Below are 18,351 nucleotides of genomic sequence, written 5' to 3'. Positions count from 1 at the left end.
AGCGAGCAGTTCATGTGAGGAAACCCACCAACATCCCAGAGTTGAAGCTGTTCTGTACGGATGAATGGGCTAAAATTCCTCCAAGCCGGTGTGCAAGACTGATCAACAGTTACCGGAAACGTTTAGTTGCAGTTATTGCTGCACAAGGGGGTCACACCAGATACTGAAAGCAAAGGTTCACATACTTTTGTCACTCACAGATATGTAATATTGGATCATTTTCCTCAATAAATAAATGACCAAGTATAATATTTTTGTCTCATTTGTTTAACTGGGTTCTCTTTATCTACTTTTAGGACTTGTGTGAAAATCTGATGATGTTTTAGGTCATATTTATGCAGAAATATAGAAAATTCTAAAGGGTTCACAAACTTTCAAGTACCACTGTATGATCACGTGACAGCAGCTCTTCCGGTTGTAAAATATGCATATCGGAGCTCGAGCAGAAATGCCATATAATCATCACGAATATAACGATTTTGCTGAATTTAATAGATAATTTTGTATTTGTTGATGCAATTATTTCATATTTTTAATGGAAAGAAACTGATATAGCATGCATTTATGTTTCATGTCCCATGTCCTTTAAAGTGCTACCTGTTTGGACTTCTTTTTGTGAATTTTTCTGTCACTAAGACCTCATATGGGACCTGTTTGGTGCAAAACCTGCATTATTTGGAATTTGCCAGATCTAAAGTAAAGGTCTGCAGCTACCTTCTTGTGATTGTGTTTCTCTGCAGTTGGGGCTAGTTTATCCATTGTAGTGGCTCAGGGGGTATTACACTGTCTCTCAGTCTGCAGACCTGAGTTTAAACCCCAGTCCACCTGATGTGTTTTGTGAGTAAGTGATATCACAATCTTGGATTCTGTTGCATAATTTGTACTTTGAGCATGATATTTGTACCTCGGGAAAAGGTAAGATGGCAGCACCCAGGGAAGTTTTATTTCAAAAGAAAAATAATCTGTATACAGTGTACTGGTACAAATATGAACAAATACTCAAACATGTCTTGTATGGATATTATCTGTCAGTATAAAGGAGTTTAATTTGGGGTTTTGTTTGGCTTTAATATATGAAATGGCATTCCATAGTTTTACTTAAAACCCATGAGTGACATGTATAGTGGTTTCATCAAACTATCATGTAGTAATGCTGCTTTTCACTCAAGCTGATATTGCACATGAAAAATGCAATTCAGAATTGCTCTGTTTTGTTTCAAACTTCATCCCATGTGCATAATTCTTACACCTCTCAGTACTTCTTAAATGTAGAGTTACATTTGAGGTATGAATATTGGTGTGTGCATTTTCAGCATTCAATCCTCAGTGTGCACTTAACTCAAACTTGAACGAACCTGAAAACTCCTGAACCTTTATGTGGTTCAGAAAACAATTTTATGCTGCACTGCACAGCAGGATGCCTCGGGAATAAAATGCATTTTGTACAGCCTGTGTTTACAGTAGAGTGAAACTAGGCAAGTTCGAGTAGACAGTTTGAACAGTAGTCTACAAGCAAAACATTTCTGCAGCTGTGGCAACTGACTGGCTCGTGCATGCTCATACACCTGACTCTCTTGCATAACTCTGGAATTAACATATGCCGTGAATAGCATCATAGAACATAGATACAGTGCCCTCTGGAATTATTGCGACCCTTCATACGCCATGTAATGTAAATGAGCAAAAATTATATTTAAAAAATGACATACAACAATTCTAATTTTCCAGTCAAACAATAGAAGAAACTGTTTATCCTTATTCTAACAAAAATCCTTCTACTTTTTCTTAAATGTATATGTGCCAAAAGTAGTGACACACTGATCAAATATTTTAAATATATTCAACCAATATGGCATTATTAAAAATATTATTTTTCATTTGTTCTTTTTTTCATGAACAGTTTCTATGCCTTTATTTTTTTTGTGTGTTTGTCCTGTTCTTTTGATTGTGTAGCTTAGATATATTGATAGTGCCCTGTCTTTTACTGTATACATTATGTGCAGTCCTCACTATACAGCACTCTGGTAAAAAGACAGCACATGTTGTCTTTTTAATATCCTTAATGAACAAATCTGACCGTGTATCTCTTCAGGCAATAGTTCGTGCTGATATGGGCCCTCTGCTGGAGCAGGTCAGTTCAGGGAAAGAGTCTCTGAGCTTCATGAGGAGGCGGATACGCAGGTTGGCCATGCAGTGGGCTGGAGCTGCTCGCAGGCTGGACAAGCGTCTACGCAGCCAACAGAGGCAGCAGAAGAGGGTGAGCTTATGTATTAACGGATTGGATATGCCGGGGCACTCTACAACTTTACATGACAATATGGGTCATTATGTGAGTCCAAGGTCAATATTGTCCACGAAGAATTTCACCTTACATAAGATGAATAAAATTTCAGATGCTTATTCAAAGGTTTGTCTAAACATGCAACATACAGGACAGTGTCTGTTGAAATAGACAGGAGTGGCTCATGACCATAGCTCATGGTGTGGTTGAACAACATAAATAATGACATGTCCTCAAACAAATTTAAAGGATATATGCTGAACCTTTATTTTTAAGTGCGTTTCTGAGTGGATAGTATCTCCATCCTTGACTCTTGTACAACTTGTACGCTGCATACTTGGGAATAAAAAATGTGTATTTTTGAGAGTTAAAATCAACCACAAAGTTGGCATTCGAGCTGCCCCACTGAGCCAGCCAGCCCTGGGTGGGTGATGTCACAGCGGTAACCGGTGCTATAGACCAAAGCCAGACTCGGCAGGCGAGAGTGATTGCAGTGGCCTCTTCATTTGGATTTATTGGAGAGTCTTCAGCTTCCTCAGATAGTAATACATCAGATTGTGATAGTCCTGAAATTGGAGTGTGTGTACAACCATATCAGCTCAAACCGTCAGAAAGTGAATCCGATAGTAACACGTTGGCCACGGAGGCCCCCACCTTACGAAATAAAGCCAGAGAACAAAGCTATCTAGAGAACTGGATAGAATTGAACTGACCGTCTCATCATTAAAACAGGTTAGGCATTATAACTTATGCAATATACATGTACATGCATGCATTTTCACTGATAAAATGTAAAAGGCTAATTAAATAATCAGATGAACTGAAACAATCACATTCTGAAGCAAATTAAATAATCTTATACTGGTAACTTAAATGCACAATAAAAGTGCCATGTATTAATCTAAATGCAGGTAAATAAGGAGTGTTGGTTTTATGTAACCAAAAGAGAGTCGCATCTTACCTGTCTGTGTTCTCACGTTTGAAGGCCAAGCTTGTGGCCGATTGTTTTGAAACAATCTGACTTTCAGTTCTTCGTTATTCGCTTCCACGTAAGGGCGAGATATTGCTGCTGTGACAAGCATATCCAGTGGGGAGGGGAGAAAGAGCATATCCAGCAGAGAAGTCTTACGACTGATCGACTCATTCTTCATACTGAGTACTCTGCCATTATTACTCGGCTCACACTCCGGGACAACTGGTGCAACTGAACTTACTTTCCTTTTCTGGCATATTCACACCTACGTTGTTTGGTCCGGACCAAACGAACCAAATTTCCCTTGGTCCGGATCTTTTGGGTTGGTCTGAATACAAACCACTGAACTCTGGTCCGGACCAAACAAGCGGACCAAGACCAAGCTGCAAGGTCGGACTCGGTCCGGACCAAAGGAACCCTGGTGCGGATCTTTTGGAGGTGTGACAGCAGACCGGACCTAATCCGACAGTTTTGCTTTTTTGTACCTCGGGAACTTCCGTCGTTTGTCGAGCATTATGGGAAACAGAGTCTTGACACTCCACCGCAAAGTGCAAACACTGTTTTGGTTGTCAAGGGAACCTTACAACAGTCGTTCAGTCATTCAGACCAGTGGTAGGCTAGACTACAGAGTACAAAAAATGAGTAGGGGGCAAACGTGGGCTGAGGAAGAAACGCGTACCCTTGTGGATATATGAGCAGATGTCCACATGTCTGAGCTTTTAGAGAGAACACACAAAAATGCTGACGTGTTTGCTGTATTCAGTGAGAAAATGAAGGAGAAGGGGTTCACGCGCTCCCCAGAACAATGTCGGCTAAAAGTGAAGAAACTCCATCAGACCTACATTAAAATCAGGGACATTCTTTCAAAAAGTGGCAGTACTAGCGATGCAAAAAAGAAATTCATCTATTGCGTGAAGAGCCAGAACTGTCACAACATGATGTGCGCTCATCAGCGCTATCCTCCGTAGCCGCCTTGCCCTTTGTCGCCGTCGTTGATAAATTACTTGTACAACAGCATAGTAATCGCACAATTGTGAAAACAGTAAAAACTGGAAAAAACATATAGCTTTGATGACATTAAAAAGAATAACAGCATGGAAAGCCTCCATGACTACTTTTGAACTTAACGCTTTGTGTGCGTGTCGTCTCTGACCAATAGCTGAACGACCTCAGGGCGCGCGGCTTTGTTGACAGATTTTGGTCCGCTTACTAAAATGTACAGTGTGAAAGCGAACCGCACCAAAATGAAAAAATAAAAAAAACATTTGGTTCGGACCAAAGCAAGTGAACTATCGAACTATCCTGGTCTGAATACACCCTTAGTCTTCTTTTCTTACTTGTTGGTACTGCAATCTCTTTCAATAAGGGCTTATAGCCAACGCTTCTCAACAGATCAGAGGTTTCATACGAGTCCTCAGTAAAATGTGCAGAGCAGAGGAGAGACCACTTCGTAAACGCCCAGTCTGTGAATTTCTTGCAAAATGTGTCCAAATCTTTGCAGTTTGAACATTCTTGGACCATGAATGCAACATCAATCCACCTTCTGTCGTGTTGCTGCACCCGCCAGCAACACATCTATGTGGTATGGTGATAAATTAGCTCAAAATGGAGGATCGAAGTTGCAGTCAGCTCTGTGTTTTTAGTATAGCGGAAATGGTGAGGAGACCGATAGACTTCCTACTGTGACATCACGGATGTCAAGGTCATTCACTCAGACCGCTACCTATACGAATCATTTTAACCATAAAAATTACTATCTTGGATTTATTGTTAATGCTTAAAACTATTCCTGTGCCATTCTTGAGGCCTCAAGGCATTTATAAACTAAAAGTGAGGCCATGGTTCTGCGTATATGCTTTAAGTTAAGAGACTATGACACTTATGTTATAGGTTACTAGCTTGTGAATGTTTGGAATAACCCTGTAATTGGCGGTTGAGAGACAACAGCATACAAACATCTAGCATGAATACAAAAAAGGAATATGTGGTCTATCAGATTTAAGAAAAAAAAAAATGTATATTTTGCATAAAAATATTAGCTTTCTTGTTAAGAAATGATTTCACTGCTTATAATAAACTTAATTTAAACAAATTTCTAATTACTAGATTGAATTATGTGGAATGTGATCAATTCACATAATAAAACTGTAAACCAATTACATTATGGAATCTCATGAAGTTGCTGACACTGATGTGAATTATACTGTAACTGTGGACTTTCACGTGACGTCATTGCAACTGCAGATTTGTTTACGTGGCCATTTTGCTGGGCAAGCTTTGTGTTCGTCAGTGACTGGTGCAAGTGTACACGAGTGATTAAGCCATATTCAGTAAACATCTACAGATAAACTTGTAGAAGTTGCATCTAAAAGAACAATGCCAGAGACCTGTAGTGATTTTTGGATGTACTAACAGAGCCTGCAATGACCTGGCAACCTGTCCAGGGTGTACCCCACCTCTTGCCCATAGTCAGCTACAGGGCTGCTGACAGCTTTGGCTGGGCCCGGGACAAAATGCTCTGAATGGGGCCCCCCCGGGCCAACCCACACACACACACCTCTCTTATCCCAGTCTCTACTCACTCCAACCCTTAAATGACCGGTATTCAAAAACCATTCAACCGGTCAACAACCATTTCATTTTAGCATTTCAACATTTTTACAGTTTTAACATTTTAACATTTCCTTAGTCTTCAACTATTCAGGTGCGAAATGCAATGCGCCGGACTTTTGTTGTGCGTGCGTACTGTCCAGTGTGAAAAGCAGAGTGTGAAAAACACACCGCTCGAGAAACGGCGGGATATGATTGCGGGCTAATGTGAATATTCTTAGCTTCAATCAGATATATGAAACACAATGTTATTAAGCCGTTGTGGTTATGAAATGATTCAATGCCCTGTGCGTTTGATATGGTGTTCAGTGTGACTTGCTCTCCCCTCATTTGTAACATGAATTGCGTGCCGTGCGTGCCTTGGTTGGGGTTACTTTACGAGGCTGGAAAAAGTTGGCTGTGTCTTACTCAGTGATGGGAATAACGGCGTTAGAAATAAACGGCGTTACTAACGGCGTTACTTTTTTTTTAGTAACGAGTAATCTAACTAATTACTTTATACATCGTTATAATGCCGTTATAACGCCGTTCCCATTACTTACAATAAAATACTATGCGTTACTTTATTAAAGCTGTTCTCATCTGGCATGCTGCTCGTTCAGCCTTTCTTTCCTCTGCTTTCGTGTGGGGCAGGGAGACACGAGACAACGGCACAGTAAGCCAATCAGAGTAGATTTGGACAACATACTACAGTTGTGCAGTAGGCCACGCCTACTGCACTACTGCACGCTCTTTCAATCGGAAGACACAGCGATGGCGAGCGGTCAGCCCAGCACTGCGCTTTCACATTGGAAATACAGACAGGACTTTTCATTACTTGAAATAAAAGGCAAGAGTGTCTACGTGCAATGCACATTATGTCGAGGAACAAAGCGTTTCTCCTCGTCAGTGGCCAGTAATTAGTAACATTTTAATAACTACAAAAATATATTACATTTGATAGATGTCTTATCTCACATTGTCCCACAAAAATATTAATATAGTGTAGATAAAATTATTAATTGGTTCTGTTAAGTGTCCATTTCAGTCATTAAACACATTTAACATTCACTTTTATTATGATTAATTTAATTTGATTTTTTTTGAGGGGGAACAAAATGCAATGGAATAATTACTTTCCCTGGTAATTAGTTACTTTTATGACAAAGTAACTCTGTTACTAACTCAGTTACTTTTGGGAAAAGTAACTAGTAACTATAATTACTTTTTGAAAGTAACGTGCCCAACACTGGTCTTACCTGGCTCAGCTGCCCCACTGCCTTTGCTAGTACCTGCTACATCATCCGAATCTTTTTTAAAATATTTATGCAATGAGCCCCTGAGTCTCTTGGTTTCTTCCTCTCTTTTTCTCTTTTCTTTTCTTTGCTCCTGACTTGTGCATGTTGGCAAATGGCACGCTCGCTGATTGTCGAAACGCTATGATCAAACGATGTCGTTTTTTTTCCCCTTAATCAAAGAGTCAGATCAAACCATTTTTGCATGGGTGGTAGGGGGTTCTTGACGCCTTTTTCAAAGACAATAAAGGCAAAAGATCTAGAAATCATTTATTGAATGCAAATATAGCACATTTCTCCCCCAAATCAACACATTTTGAAATGAAATAAAATAACCGCAACTTCATGAGAGCCCAGTTCTGCCCCCCCCATTCCTGGGCCCGGGACAACATACCCGTTTGTCCCCCCCTGTCGGCGGGCCTGGTCAGCTAGGATAGGCTCCAGCTTGCCTGCGACCCTGTACAGGATAAGCGGCTACAGATAATGGATGGATGGATGGATGGATGGATGGATGGATAACAGACATAGAGATAAGCCTGGTTTAACTTTTCACCGCTTCTCGGTGAACCTAGAAAGATGAGAAAAATGGCAAGCTGCAGTTAAACAGGAAGACTAGATGCCAACAAAACATTCCTGTGTGTGTGTGTGTGTGTGTGTGTGTGTGTGTGGAGAACATTTTACATCAGGTTAGTGTAAAAGCTCTGTGCAACATTAAACTTTATATCTGGATGTGGGCTGTGATATATTTTATTAGACCTAATGCTTGGTTCAACTAGCAATATGTTGGTTATGTACTGATAATGTATACTAAATACCATCTAATATGCTAGATTGCTAGATATGCTGGCTTGTTTATTACTATTAGAAGTCCATGTTTGAGCTTACCTTTGTCATAAGGTATTTTTTATAAGGAATTTCCCATAACCTTCCGACATGCACGAAACCTGCCTCGAAATATCAGTAGGCATCTGTACTTTTGTAAGCCTTTTGCATCTCCAGTGTATTTAGAAGTCCAAATACTAAATAGTTCAGGATGTCATAACATCCCAAATCTGGTAGCTGGTTTGGTGAACACTTTTCCAGTGGAATAAATACATTTGTGGGTAAATTTAAGAAGCTTTATATTTTTTCCTCTGACACACACACACACACACACACACACACACACACACACAGAGCAGTGTGCAGAATAAATAATAAATAAACACATTTGTGGGTAAATTATATGGATCTGTGATCCCTGTACATTTCAGCTTTTGGAGGTAACGCAATCTGCTGGTATAATATAAATTTTTAATTGTTTCAGAGAGATTGTACTGGCTGCAGTCATCTCGATTTTGCATTATTAACTGTTGCGGCTGCTTCTTTGTTTGCCCAGCAATATGGTGGATGCTTCATGAAAAACAAAAATCTGTGATGTCCGTGAAAGTCCTCTATAGTATTACATTGAGGCAGTTATAACTTGTGTGGTAGAAAATTGCAGCATTAATGTGTCTGCTGCAGAATGACAGTGATCTGGGTTTCATTCTCAGCTTGAGTGTGAGCTCATGTTTGATTTTACTCAGAGCTTTAAAAATGCATGATCAAATCACCTTGGATGTATGAAAACAAATTGTCAATGTTACTCAATTCAGCCATGTGGTTGGACAAACCAGCTTGCTCCACCTCACAAGTGTAGGTACAGTCTCTTTAAGAAACTACATTTCCCATCAGCCAACTTCCGCGTTGACCTACGTCATGCGTGGGCGGGATCACCTACGTCAGATCCTCCAGGAAGCTATAAGCAACTGAGCAACGCTTCCTTCTTCCTCTTTCCATCTGGACCAGCAGTCTGCAAGCAAAAAGCGGATTTGCTCCACCAGAAAACCAGATAAAGACGTCTTTTCTTCTTTCTTCCAAGAAACAGAATTTAGCGCTTTTCTTTCGTACCCTTGGCCAAGGTAGACTCCAGAATCGCGCGATTTTTAACTCAGTCGAGTTACAACCAGTTTTATTCATTATAAGTACGTACGACTGCAGCCCAAGCAGTTAATTTAAAATTAGAAGCGACCGGATCCTTCTAATTAAATCGCTGTGCACATTGTCTGATCAGAGACTCTCTTCATCACGAGCAACCACGCGTCGGACCAAGAAATTATCTGCGCTTCACGTGCTTCACAATGGTGAAACTCCAAAAGTCTCTGAACTTCTTCTCATAATCTTGCTATAAGCAAGATACTAAGTAAGACTGGCAAATTTTGGGGCATAAAACTAGTCTTAGGAATTTGCTTTATTGAAGTAGTGTGAATTTAAACTCAGGAACTGTTTAAGTGTGCACACTGATTTTTGTGTTGAATTGATTGTTCTATTTTGTTTTGATCTCTCAGTTGTGTTTAATAGATGGGTTTTGCATGCTTCTCTTTATTCCTTACGAACATCCTCAATTTCCTTATTACACATTTTGACCATCAAGATTTCAGCAGATTCAGTACTGTTATAAACTAGTGAAATTAGCCTACGGCTAATTCTTTTGTCCCATTAGCATCCAAGGCTAATTGTATTGTCTCAAGGGAACACGTGGTGGCCCTCCTCCACAGGCCTCACAAACACACCTTAGCTAGCATCCCTTTGTCTTAGCTAGCGACACAAGGCTAATCTGTCTCTCCACATGTGGCCAACACATCTTAGCTAGCAACCAGAGCTAAATCCTTTGTTCTCAAACCCCACGTGGTGACACACACCCCTTAGCTAGCAACACAAAGCTAATTCTTTTGTCTTAGCAACCAAAGCTAATTCTTTTGAGTTAGCTACCAGAGCTAATTCTTTTATAACACACAAACACACACACATACCTCAGATAAGATTCCAATCACTCTCTCTCTCACACACACACACACACACACACACACACACCGTTGATGCTTGTTTATATGTAAATATCTGCTGACATTATTCATTTTAGCTTTATTATAATAAACTCAATTATTATTGAAACTGTGTGTTTATTTGCTTCCATATTCCTTGAAGTCACACAATCTCAAAGAATTCAAAGGTGCATATGATTTATGTAATATGGTAAGTGATCATAATAATTCAGAATATACCATCATTTAGCTGTTTGGTAATTTATTATTAAGCACCAAAATTAATGGTATTAATTAATGAGACTGATCCAATGAGACTGATTCCATGAGTGATTTAATGATAATATGAGACTGATTCAATGAAAACAATTCAATGAGACTGATTCATGATTTAATTATTAACTTTCAGATTTAATGAGATTGATCACTCAATTACCAATTGCACCTACACAAGTATGAAGAGGGGCACCAACATGATGATGATGATCATCATCATCATCATCATCATCCTTTGCAGGTGAAGAGGACCATGCTGCTTCATTGATGGTGGGTGCAAAAGTGGCTGATGAGGCTGATCCTCACACGGAATGTACGATGGCAATGTGGACATGAGTGTGGGGTGATGGGTGAGGGGTGATTTGGTAATGATGATGTAGAGCTGCATACTCTGCTCTTCCTCTGTTGGTGCTTGGCTTGGGCATCTTGGACCCATTGTTTTTCATAAGCGTTTACCCCTTGGGTGATGGCAGCTCTCCAGTGGCTTCTGTTGTTGGCCTCTCTTTCCCAAGTCCCTGGGCAGATGTTGCAGCACTTCAGGTTGACTTTGAGAGCATCCTTGAATCTCTTTCTCTGTCCGCCCTGCGAGCGTCTCCCAGAGCAGAGCTCTCCATAGAACAAGTGCTTGGGAAGTTGGTCATCATACATGTGGTGAACATGTCCAGACCACCGGAGTTGAGAGCACTTCAGGATGGCAAAAATGCTTAGAAGGCCAGCCCTGGTCATGATCACAGTGTCAGGGACTAAGTCTTGCCACTTGACACGCATAATTCTTCTTAGGCAGCCCATATGGAATCTGTTCAGCTGCTTTGCATGCTGGCTGTAGACAGTCCATGATTCACAGCCATACAGGAGCAAAGTCATGACTACAGCTTGGTAGACCTTTATCTTGGTTTTTAGCGAGATTCCCCGGTGGTCCCACACAGACAATTACAGTCTGCCAAATGCAGCACTAGCCTTGGAAATCTGATAGTCGACTTCCTGGTTGATGTGCACACTGCGTGAGAGGGTGCTCCCAAGGTAAACAAACTTGTCGCATATAGTAAGCACTTCACCTCCAACAGTGATCTGAGGCTTGACGTATGGCTGACCCGGTGCAGGTTGGTGCAGCACCTCTGTCTTTTTGGTATTGGTCAGTCCAAAGTCTGTGCATGCAGCCGCAAAGCAGTCCATGCGCCCTCAATGCCTTGACTGAGGTAGAGATGCAAGAGAGCAGTCATCCATGAAGAGTAATTCACAGATGGTGGTGGTGTGGATTTTCATTTTGGCCTGAAGTCTGTGAAGATTGAAAATGCCCCGTCCATTCGGTAGTGGATCCTAATTCTGGTGTCTCTTTTGCAAAAGACATCAGAAAGCATGGCTAAAAACATCATGCTAAATTGCATAGGCGCGAGGACGCACCCTTGCTTCACACCATTGGTCACAGCAAAAGACTCACTGTGGGCTCCATTGTCTTGGATGCATGCCTGCATTCCGTCAGGAAACTGGTGGATCATGGAGATTGTGGCAGCGGGGGCGTGGTCTAGCATCGGTCTGTGACAGGAGGGCGGAGTCAGGGAAGGTAAGTGGCAGAATCACTACACCTGTCGTTAATTAATGTTTGTGTGTCTTCCCAGTGACCGCGCCCTATTTAAGGAGAGAGAGCGAGAGCAGAGGGAGCTCTCTCCACAACCAGATGGCTGATGTGTGCGCATGTGTCTGAATGGGTGGGAAGAGAGATAAAAGCTAAATAAAATTGAGTTTTGTGAAAGCAGTTCTGTCCTGCCGTCCTTCTGTGCTCCACCCACCTACACGAACTGCTACAGTGGTGCCAAAACCCAGGAAGAGCACAGAAGACAACAGCCCCATGGAGTCCTCCACCTTCACCGACCTGATCCACGCCCTCGCCACGGCCCAACAGAGCCAGCACCAGGCGCTGCTCGCCCTCCGAAAGGAGCAAGAACAACAGTTCGAGGCCCTGGTGCTGGCGCAACAGGAAGATCGTCGGGCGTTCCGGCACCTCCTCGCGTCGGCGGGGTCCACCATCTCCACCGCCGCGGGCCCTTCCACCCTCACCCTCACGAAGATGGGCCCGCAGGACAACCCCTAGGCGTTCTTCACGCTCTTTGAGCAGGTAGCAGAGACCTCGGGGTGGCCGGTGGAACAGCGCGCAGCACACCTCCTCCCCCTGCTAACGGGAGAGGCGCAGCTGGCTGCACTACAGCTCCCCGCCGACCGCCAGCTGGCCTACGCGGACCTTCGCCGGGCCGTCCTCCAGCGGGTGGGATGCACCCTGGAGCAACAACATCAGCTTTTACGCGCTCTGCGCTTGGAGGAAGTCGGCCGGCCGTTTGCGTTTGGCCAGCAACTCCGGGACGCCTGCTGGCAGTGGTTGAGGGCTGACAGCTGCGACGCCGAGGGACTCATCGACCAGGTGGTACTGGAACAGTTCGTCGTGCGTTTACCAGCGGGAACCGCAGAGTGGGTCCAGTGCCACCACCCGGCGTCGCTGGATCAGGCAATCGAGCTGGCGGAGTTCATCTGGCGGCTGTTCCGATGGCAGGACAGCAGATGACCTCTTTCTCTCTCTCTCTCTCTCTCTCTCTCTCTCTCTCTCTCTCTCTCTCCTCCTCCTGTGTCTTCTCCTCGCCCCATTCCCCCACCGCGGAGGCGGGGGCCGGCGCCACCTCAGCCGGCCCGCCGCACCCATGGTGCCTTTCCGTGTCTCCCTTCTGTGTCTGTCTCCCCCCCCCAGGTGAGTGAGCCCCAGAGCACTAGTGCAGAGAGGAAGCCCGGGCCGGTTTGCTGGCGCTGCGGGGAACCGGGCCACCTCCAACAGCAGTGCTCAGTAATGGAGGTGGGCGTGGTGGTTCTGATCCCCAACGCGCCAGGAGCCACCCTCGATCGGGCCAGAGCGTATCGCATACCGGTGAGTATCCAAGGGGATACATATCAGGCGTTGGTGGATTCTGCTTGTAATCAGACCTCAATCCACCAAAGCCTGGTTCAAGACGAAGCATTGGGGGGAACACAATTGGTGAAGGTGTTGTGTGTGCATGGGGATGTTCACAACTACCCTTTAGTGTCAGTCCACATTTTTTTCCGAGGGGAAAAATTTATAGTGAAGGCGGCGGTTAATCCTCGCCTTACCCACTCTTTAATTTTGGGGACTGATTGGCTGGGATTTCGGGATTTAATGACACACTTAGTAAAGAGTGGGTCCTGCCATTTGACAGGGGGAGGTCCCGGTGTCGCTTTGGCGGGAGCAGCTGTCACAGAGCCATCTACGTCATCTCCACGTCAGAGTGAGGAGCCGCCGGCCCCTCCTCTCTTTATTGGGGAATCCCTCACGGATTTCCCATTAGAGCAGTCGCAAGACGAGACTCTGTGACATGCGTTTGACCAAGTGAGAGTAATCGATGGTCAAACGCTCCAGCCAAACGCCACCCCGTCCTTCCCCTACTTTGCGATTATGAAGGATAGATTATACCGAGTGACGCAGGACACTCAAACTAAAGAGCGAGTCACGCAGCTTTTAATTCCGAAGAGCCGCCGGGAATTGGTATTCCAGGCAGCTCACTTTAATCCCATGGCTGGACACTTAGGGCAGGATAAAACACTAGCCCGAATAATGGCCCGATTCTATTGGCCGGGGATTCGCGGTGATGTCCGTAGGTGGTGTACGGCGTGCTGCGAATGCCAGTTAGTAAATCCAGCGGCCATTCCAAAAGCGCCTTTACGCCCTCTACCATTAATCGAGACCCCGTTCGAAAGAATTTGGATGGATCTCATCGGGCCATTAGATCGGTCAACACGAGGGTACCGCTTTATATTAGTTCTAGTGGACTATGCAACGCGATACCCGGAAGCAGTGCCTCTTCACAATATCTCAGCACGCAGTATTGCGGAGGCACTCTTCCGCGTCATCTCCCGAGTTGGAATCCCGAAAGAGATTCTGACTGATCAAGGCACCTCGTTTATGTCACGAACACTGAACGAACTGTATGGGTTATTAGGTATTAAGCCGATCCGCACCAGCGTGCATCACCCACAAACGGACGGTTTAGTGGAACGGTTTAATCGCACCCTTAAAAACATAATTTAAAAATTTGTAAGTGAGGACGCGCGTAACTGTGATAAATGGCTCGAACCCTTGCTCTTTGCAGTGCGAGAGGTCCCCCAAGCCTCCACGGGGTTCTCCCCGTTTTAATTATTATATGGGCATAAGCCACGTGGCATTTTAGATGTGCTGCGAGAAAATTGGGAGGAGGGACCTTCACCAAGCAAAAATGAAATTCAATACGTTATTGATCTGCACGCAAAACTCCACACACTCACACACCTAACCCAGGAGAATTTGCGGCAGGCCCAAGAATGGCAAACCCGCCTGTACAACAAGGGTACACGCCTTAGAGAGTTCACACCGGGAGAGAAAGTACTCGTACTGTTGCCCACATTGAGCTCTAAATTAGTCGCCAAGTGGCATGGACCATTTGAGGTCACACGGCGGGTCGGGGACGTCGACTATGAGGTGAAGCAAACGGATAGGGGTGGGGCACTACAGATTTACCACCTCAACCTACTCAAACTCTGGAACGAGGAGGTCCCCGTGGCGTTGGTGTCGGTGGTTCCGGAGAAGGCGGAGCTGGGGCCGGAGGTTCAAAAAGGAGCATTAGCATCACGTCCCTCGCCGGTCCCCTGTGGAGACCACCTCTCCCCAACCCAACTCGCGGAGGTTGCCCAGTTGCAGACCGAGTTTTCGGATGTGTTCTCGCCCCTGCCTGGCCGCACTAACCTCATAGAGCACCACATTCAGACGCCCCCGGGGGTGGTAGTGCGTAGCCGCCCTTACAGGTTACCCGAACACAAGAAAAAGGTGGTTCGGGAAGAACTCGAGGCCATGCTCGAAATGGGCATCGTCGAGGAGTCCCACAGTGACTGGAGCAGCCTGGTGATCTTGGTACCCAAGGCCGAAGGATCGGTCCGGTTCTGTGTAGACTATAGAAAAATCAACGCGGTGTCTAAATTCGATGCGTACCCAATGCCTCGTATTGATGAGTTGCTTGATCGGCTAGGCATGGCTCGTTTTTACTCAACACTGGATTTAACAAAGGGTTATTGGCAGATCCCCTTGACTCCATTATCCCGGGAAAAAACGGCCTTTTCCACACCGTTTGGCTTACACCAATTCGTCACACTTTCTTTTTGGGCTGTTTGGGGCGCCCGCTATGTTTCAGCGGCTGATGGACAGGGTCCTCCGCCCCCACGCCACCTATGCGGCCGTGTACCTAGACAATATCATTATTTATAGTAATGACTGGCCGCGGCACCTATAACACCTGAGGGCCGTCCTTAGGTCGCTGAGGCGGGCGGGTCTCACAGCCAACCCGAAGAAGTGTGTGATTGGGCGGGTGGAAGTATGGTATCTGGGCTTCCACTTGGGCAATGGGCAGGTGCGTCCCTAGATTAACAAGACCGCAGCGATTGCAGCCTGCCCGAGGCCCAAGACCAAAAAGGGGGTGAGACAGTTCCTGGGACTGGCTGGCTATTATCGTAGGTTTATACCTAATTATTCGGACGTCACCAGCCCGCTGACTGATCTGACTAAAAAGGGGGCACCAGATCCGGTCCAGTGGACGGAGCAATGCCAGCGGGCTTTTTCTAAGGTAAAGGCTGCACTGTATGGGGGGCCACTTTTACACTCCCCTGACTTTTCTCTTCCCTTTATGTTGCAGACGGATGCGTCGAACAGAGGGCTGGGGGCCGTTTTGTCCCAGCGGGTGGAGGGGGAGGATCGCCCAGTCTTATACATTAGTCGGAAGCTGTCGGTGCGTGAGGGGCGCTACAGTACCATCGAGAAGGAGTGCCTGGCGATCAAGTGGGCAGTCCTCGCCCTCCGGTACTACCTGCTGGGACGCCCTTTCACCCTCTGTTCGGACCACGCGCCCCTCCAGTGGCTCCACCGCATGAAGGATGCCAATGCGCGGATCACCCGTTGGTATCTGGCACTCCAACCCTTTAACTTCAAGGTGATCCACAGGCCAGGGGCACAGATGGTCGTGGCGGACTTCCTCTCCCGTCAAGGGGGGGGAGTCGGCTGCGGGCCGGACGGCTGCCCGGCCTGAGTCGGGCGGTGGGGGTATGTGGCAGCGGGGGTGTGGTCTAGCATCGGTCTGTGACAGGAGGGCGGAGTCAGGGAAGGTAAGTGGCAGAATCACTACACCTGTCGTTAATTAACGTTTGTGTGTCTTCCCAGTGACCGCGCCCTATTTAAGGAGAGAGAGCGAGAGCAGAGGGAGCTCTCTCCACAACCAGACGGCTGATGTGTGTGCGTTTGTCTGAATGTGTGGGAAGAGAGATAAAAGCTGAAAAGCTAAATAAAATTGAGTTTTGTAAAAGCAGTTCTGTCCTGCCGTCCTTCTGTGCTCCACCCACCTACACGAACTGCTACAGAGATGAAGTTATCTGGGCAGCCGAATTTGGACATGATCTTCCACAGTCCTTCTCGGCACACAGTGTCAAATGCCTTGGTCAAGTCAACGTATGTCGAGTAGAGGCTCACATTCTGCTGTTGACAGTTCTCCTGCCACTGGTGGGTGGCAAAGATCACATCAAAAGTACTGCGACCGCTGCAGAATCCACACTGTCTTTCAGGTAGTAAACCCCATTCAAGGTGTTCTGTCAGTCAATTCAGCAGGACTCGGGCCAGAATCTTCCCTGCAATTGACAAGAGAGAGATTCCCCAGTGGCTATTGCAGTGTTCACAATGACCTTTTCATTTGTAGAGGTGTATGATGGTTGCGTCCTTGAAGCCCTGTGGGATCTGGCACTGCTGCCACATTCTTCTGAACATTTCAGTCATGCTGCTGCTGAATGTTGGTCCACCACTGGCATAGACTTCAGCAGGGATGGCATCACTTCCAGGAAATTTCCTGTTTGATCAGCCCTTGATGGCCTTGACCACTTCTGCTTCTGAGGGAAGGTCGTCCAAGTGAGGGTTCACTGGCACTTGGGAGAGGCACGCAATGGCATTGTTGATGTTGGATGGGCAATTCAGAACACTGTCAAGTGTTCAGCCCAGTGTTGAAGGATGATTTTTTCTGTGAGAAGGACACTGCCATCAGCACTCAGTATGGGGGACGATCCAGAGGAAGGTGGACTGTAGATGGCTCTCATGGCGCTGTAGAAACTCTTCCAGACTTTGTGGTCTGCAAAGCCCTGGATCTCTTCACCTTTGGCACTGAGCCAAGAGTCTTGCATGTGCTGGAGTACTCTTTGTGCCTTGCTCTTGACAGCACTCAGGGCAGCTTTCTTTGGAGTGGAGTTTGGGTCCATCAGGACTGCTTGGTGCAGCTGATGTTTCTCTTGGAGCAGTGCACTGATTTGATCATCACAGTCATCAAACCAGTCCTGGTGTTTCCTACGAAAAGGCCCAAGCATGGCAAGAGCAGTTGTATGAATGGTGTCCCTGAACTTGGTCCAGTCTTCCATGTTGTTGGTAAATTGCAGCATGGGCAGCGCTTCTGAGAGAGCTTGTCGGTTGTTGAGGTTAGAGAGAGGCGTGATGTTTAGCCGCTTCTTGATTTTCTTTCCTTGGGGTCTTCAGGGTGGTTGGATATGCAGCTTGAACTTGGAGATGAGCAGGCAGTGATCTGTCCAGCAATCTGCACCACACATAGCTTTGGTGATCCTGATGTCTCTTCTGTCTCTCTGTCTAGTGAGGATGTAGCCCAGCAAGTGTCAATTATTTGAGTGTGGATGTCTCCAAGATGTTCTGTTGTGGCGTGGGAGCCGGAAGAGGGAGTTGATACTCATGAGTTGGTGAGCAGAGCACGTTTCCAGCAGAAGATGGCCATTGCTGTTGCATTTTCCAATGCCGTGTTTGCCAAGGATGTCAGGCCAGATTTCATAGTCAGATCCAACTTGTGCATTAAAGTCCCCTAGTATGATGAGTTTATCTCTCTTGGACACTGCAGCGATGATGGAATTCAGTTCCTAATAAAACTTCTCCTTTACATCGTCAGAATTTGTCATTGTGGGTGCATAAACGCTGATGATCATAGCAAAGCATTTTTCAGGAAGTGGGAGACAGAGTGTAATGAGCCTGTCATTTAT

General features: G+C 45.5%; 1 protein-coding gene across 2 annotated transcripts in view; it reads left to right on the top strand.

Annotated features, from left to right (window-relative positions):
* The window catches only part of LOC132868531 (alpha-1,6-mannosylglycoprotein 6-beta-N-acetylglucosaminyltransferase B-like), a 569,499-nt gene that overhangs the window by 295,857 nt on the left and 255,291 nt on the right, over positions 1-18,351 (top strand). For both annotated transcript variants that reach the window (XM_060901478.1, XM_060901476.1), the window contains exon 9: positions 2,093-2,257. In XM_060901478.1, coding sequence (XP_060757461.1) covers positions 2,093-2,257 — 165 coding nt within the window. The remainder of the gene's footprint in view (positions 1-2,092; positions 2,258-18,351) is intronic.

The sequence above is a fragment of the Neoarius graeffei genome, chromosome 20 (assembly GCF_027579695.1).
Source record: "Neoarius graeffei isolate fNeoGra1 chromosome 20, fNeoGra1.pri, whole genome shotgun sequence".
NCBI classification, from domain to species: domain Eukaryota; kingdom Metazoa; phylum Chordata; class Actinopteri; order Siluriformes; family Ariidae; genus Neoarius; species Neoarius graeffei.
This window is presented reverse-complemented; position numbering and strand designations above follow the sequence as displayed.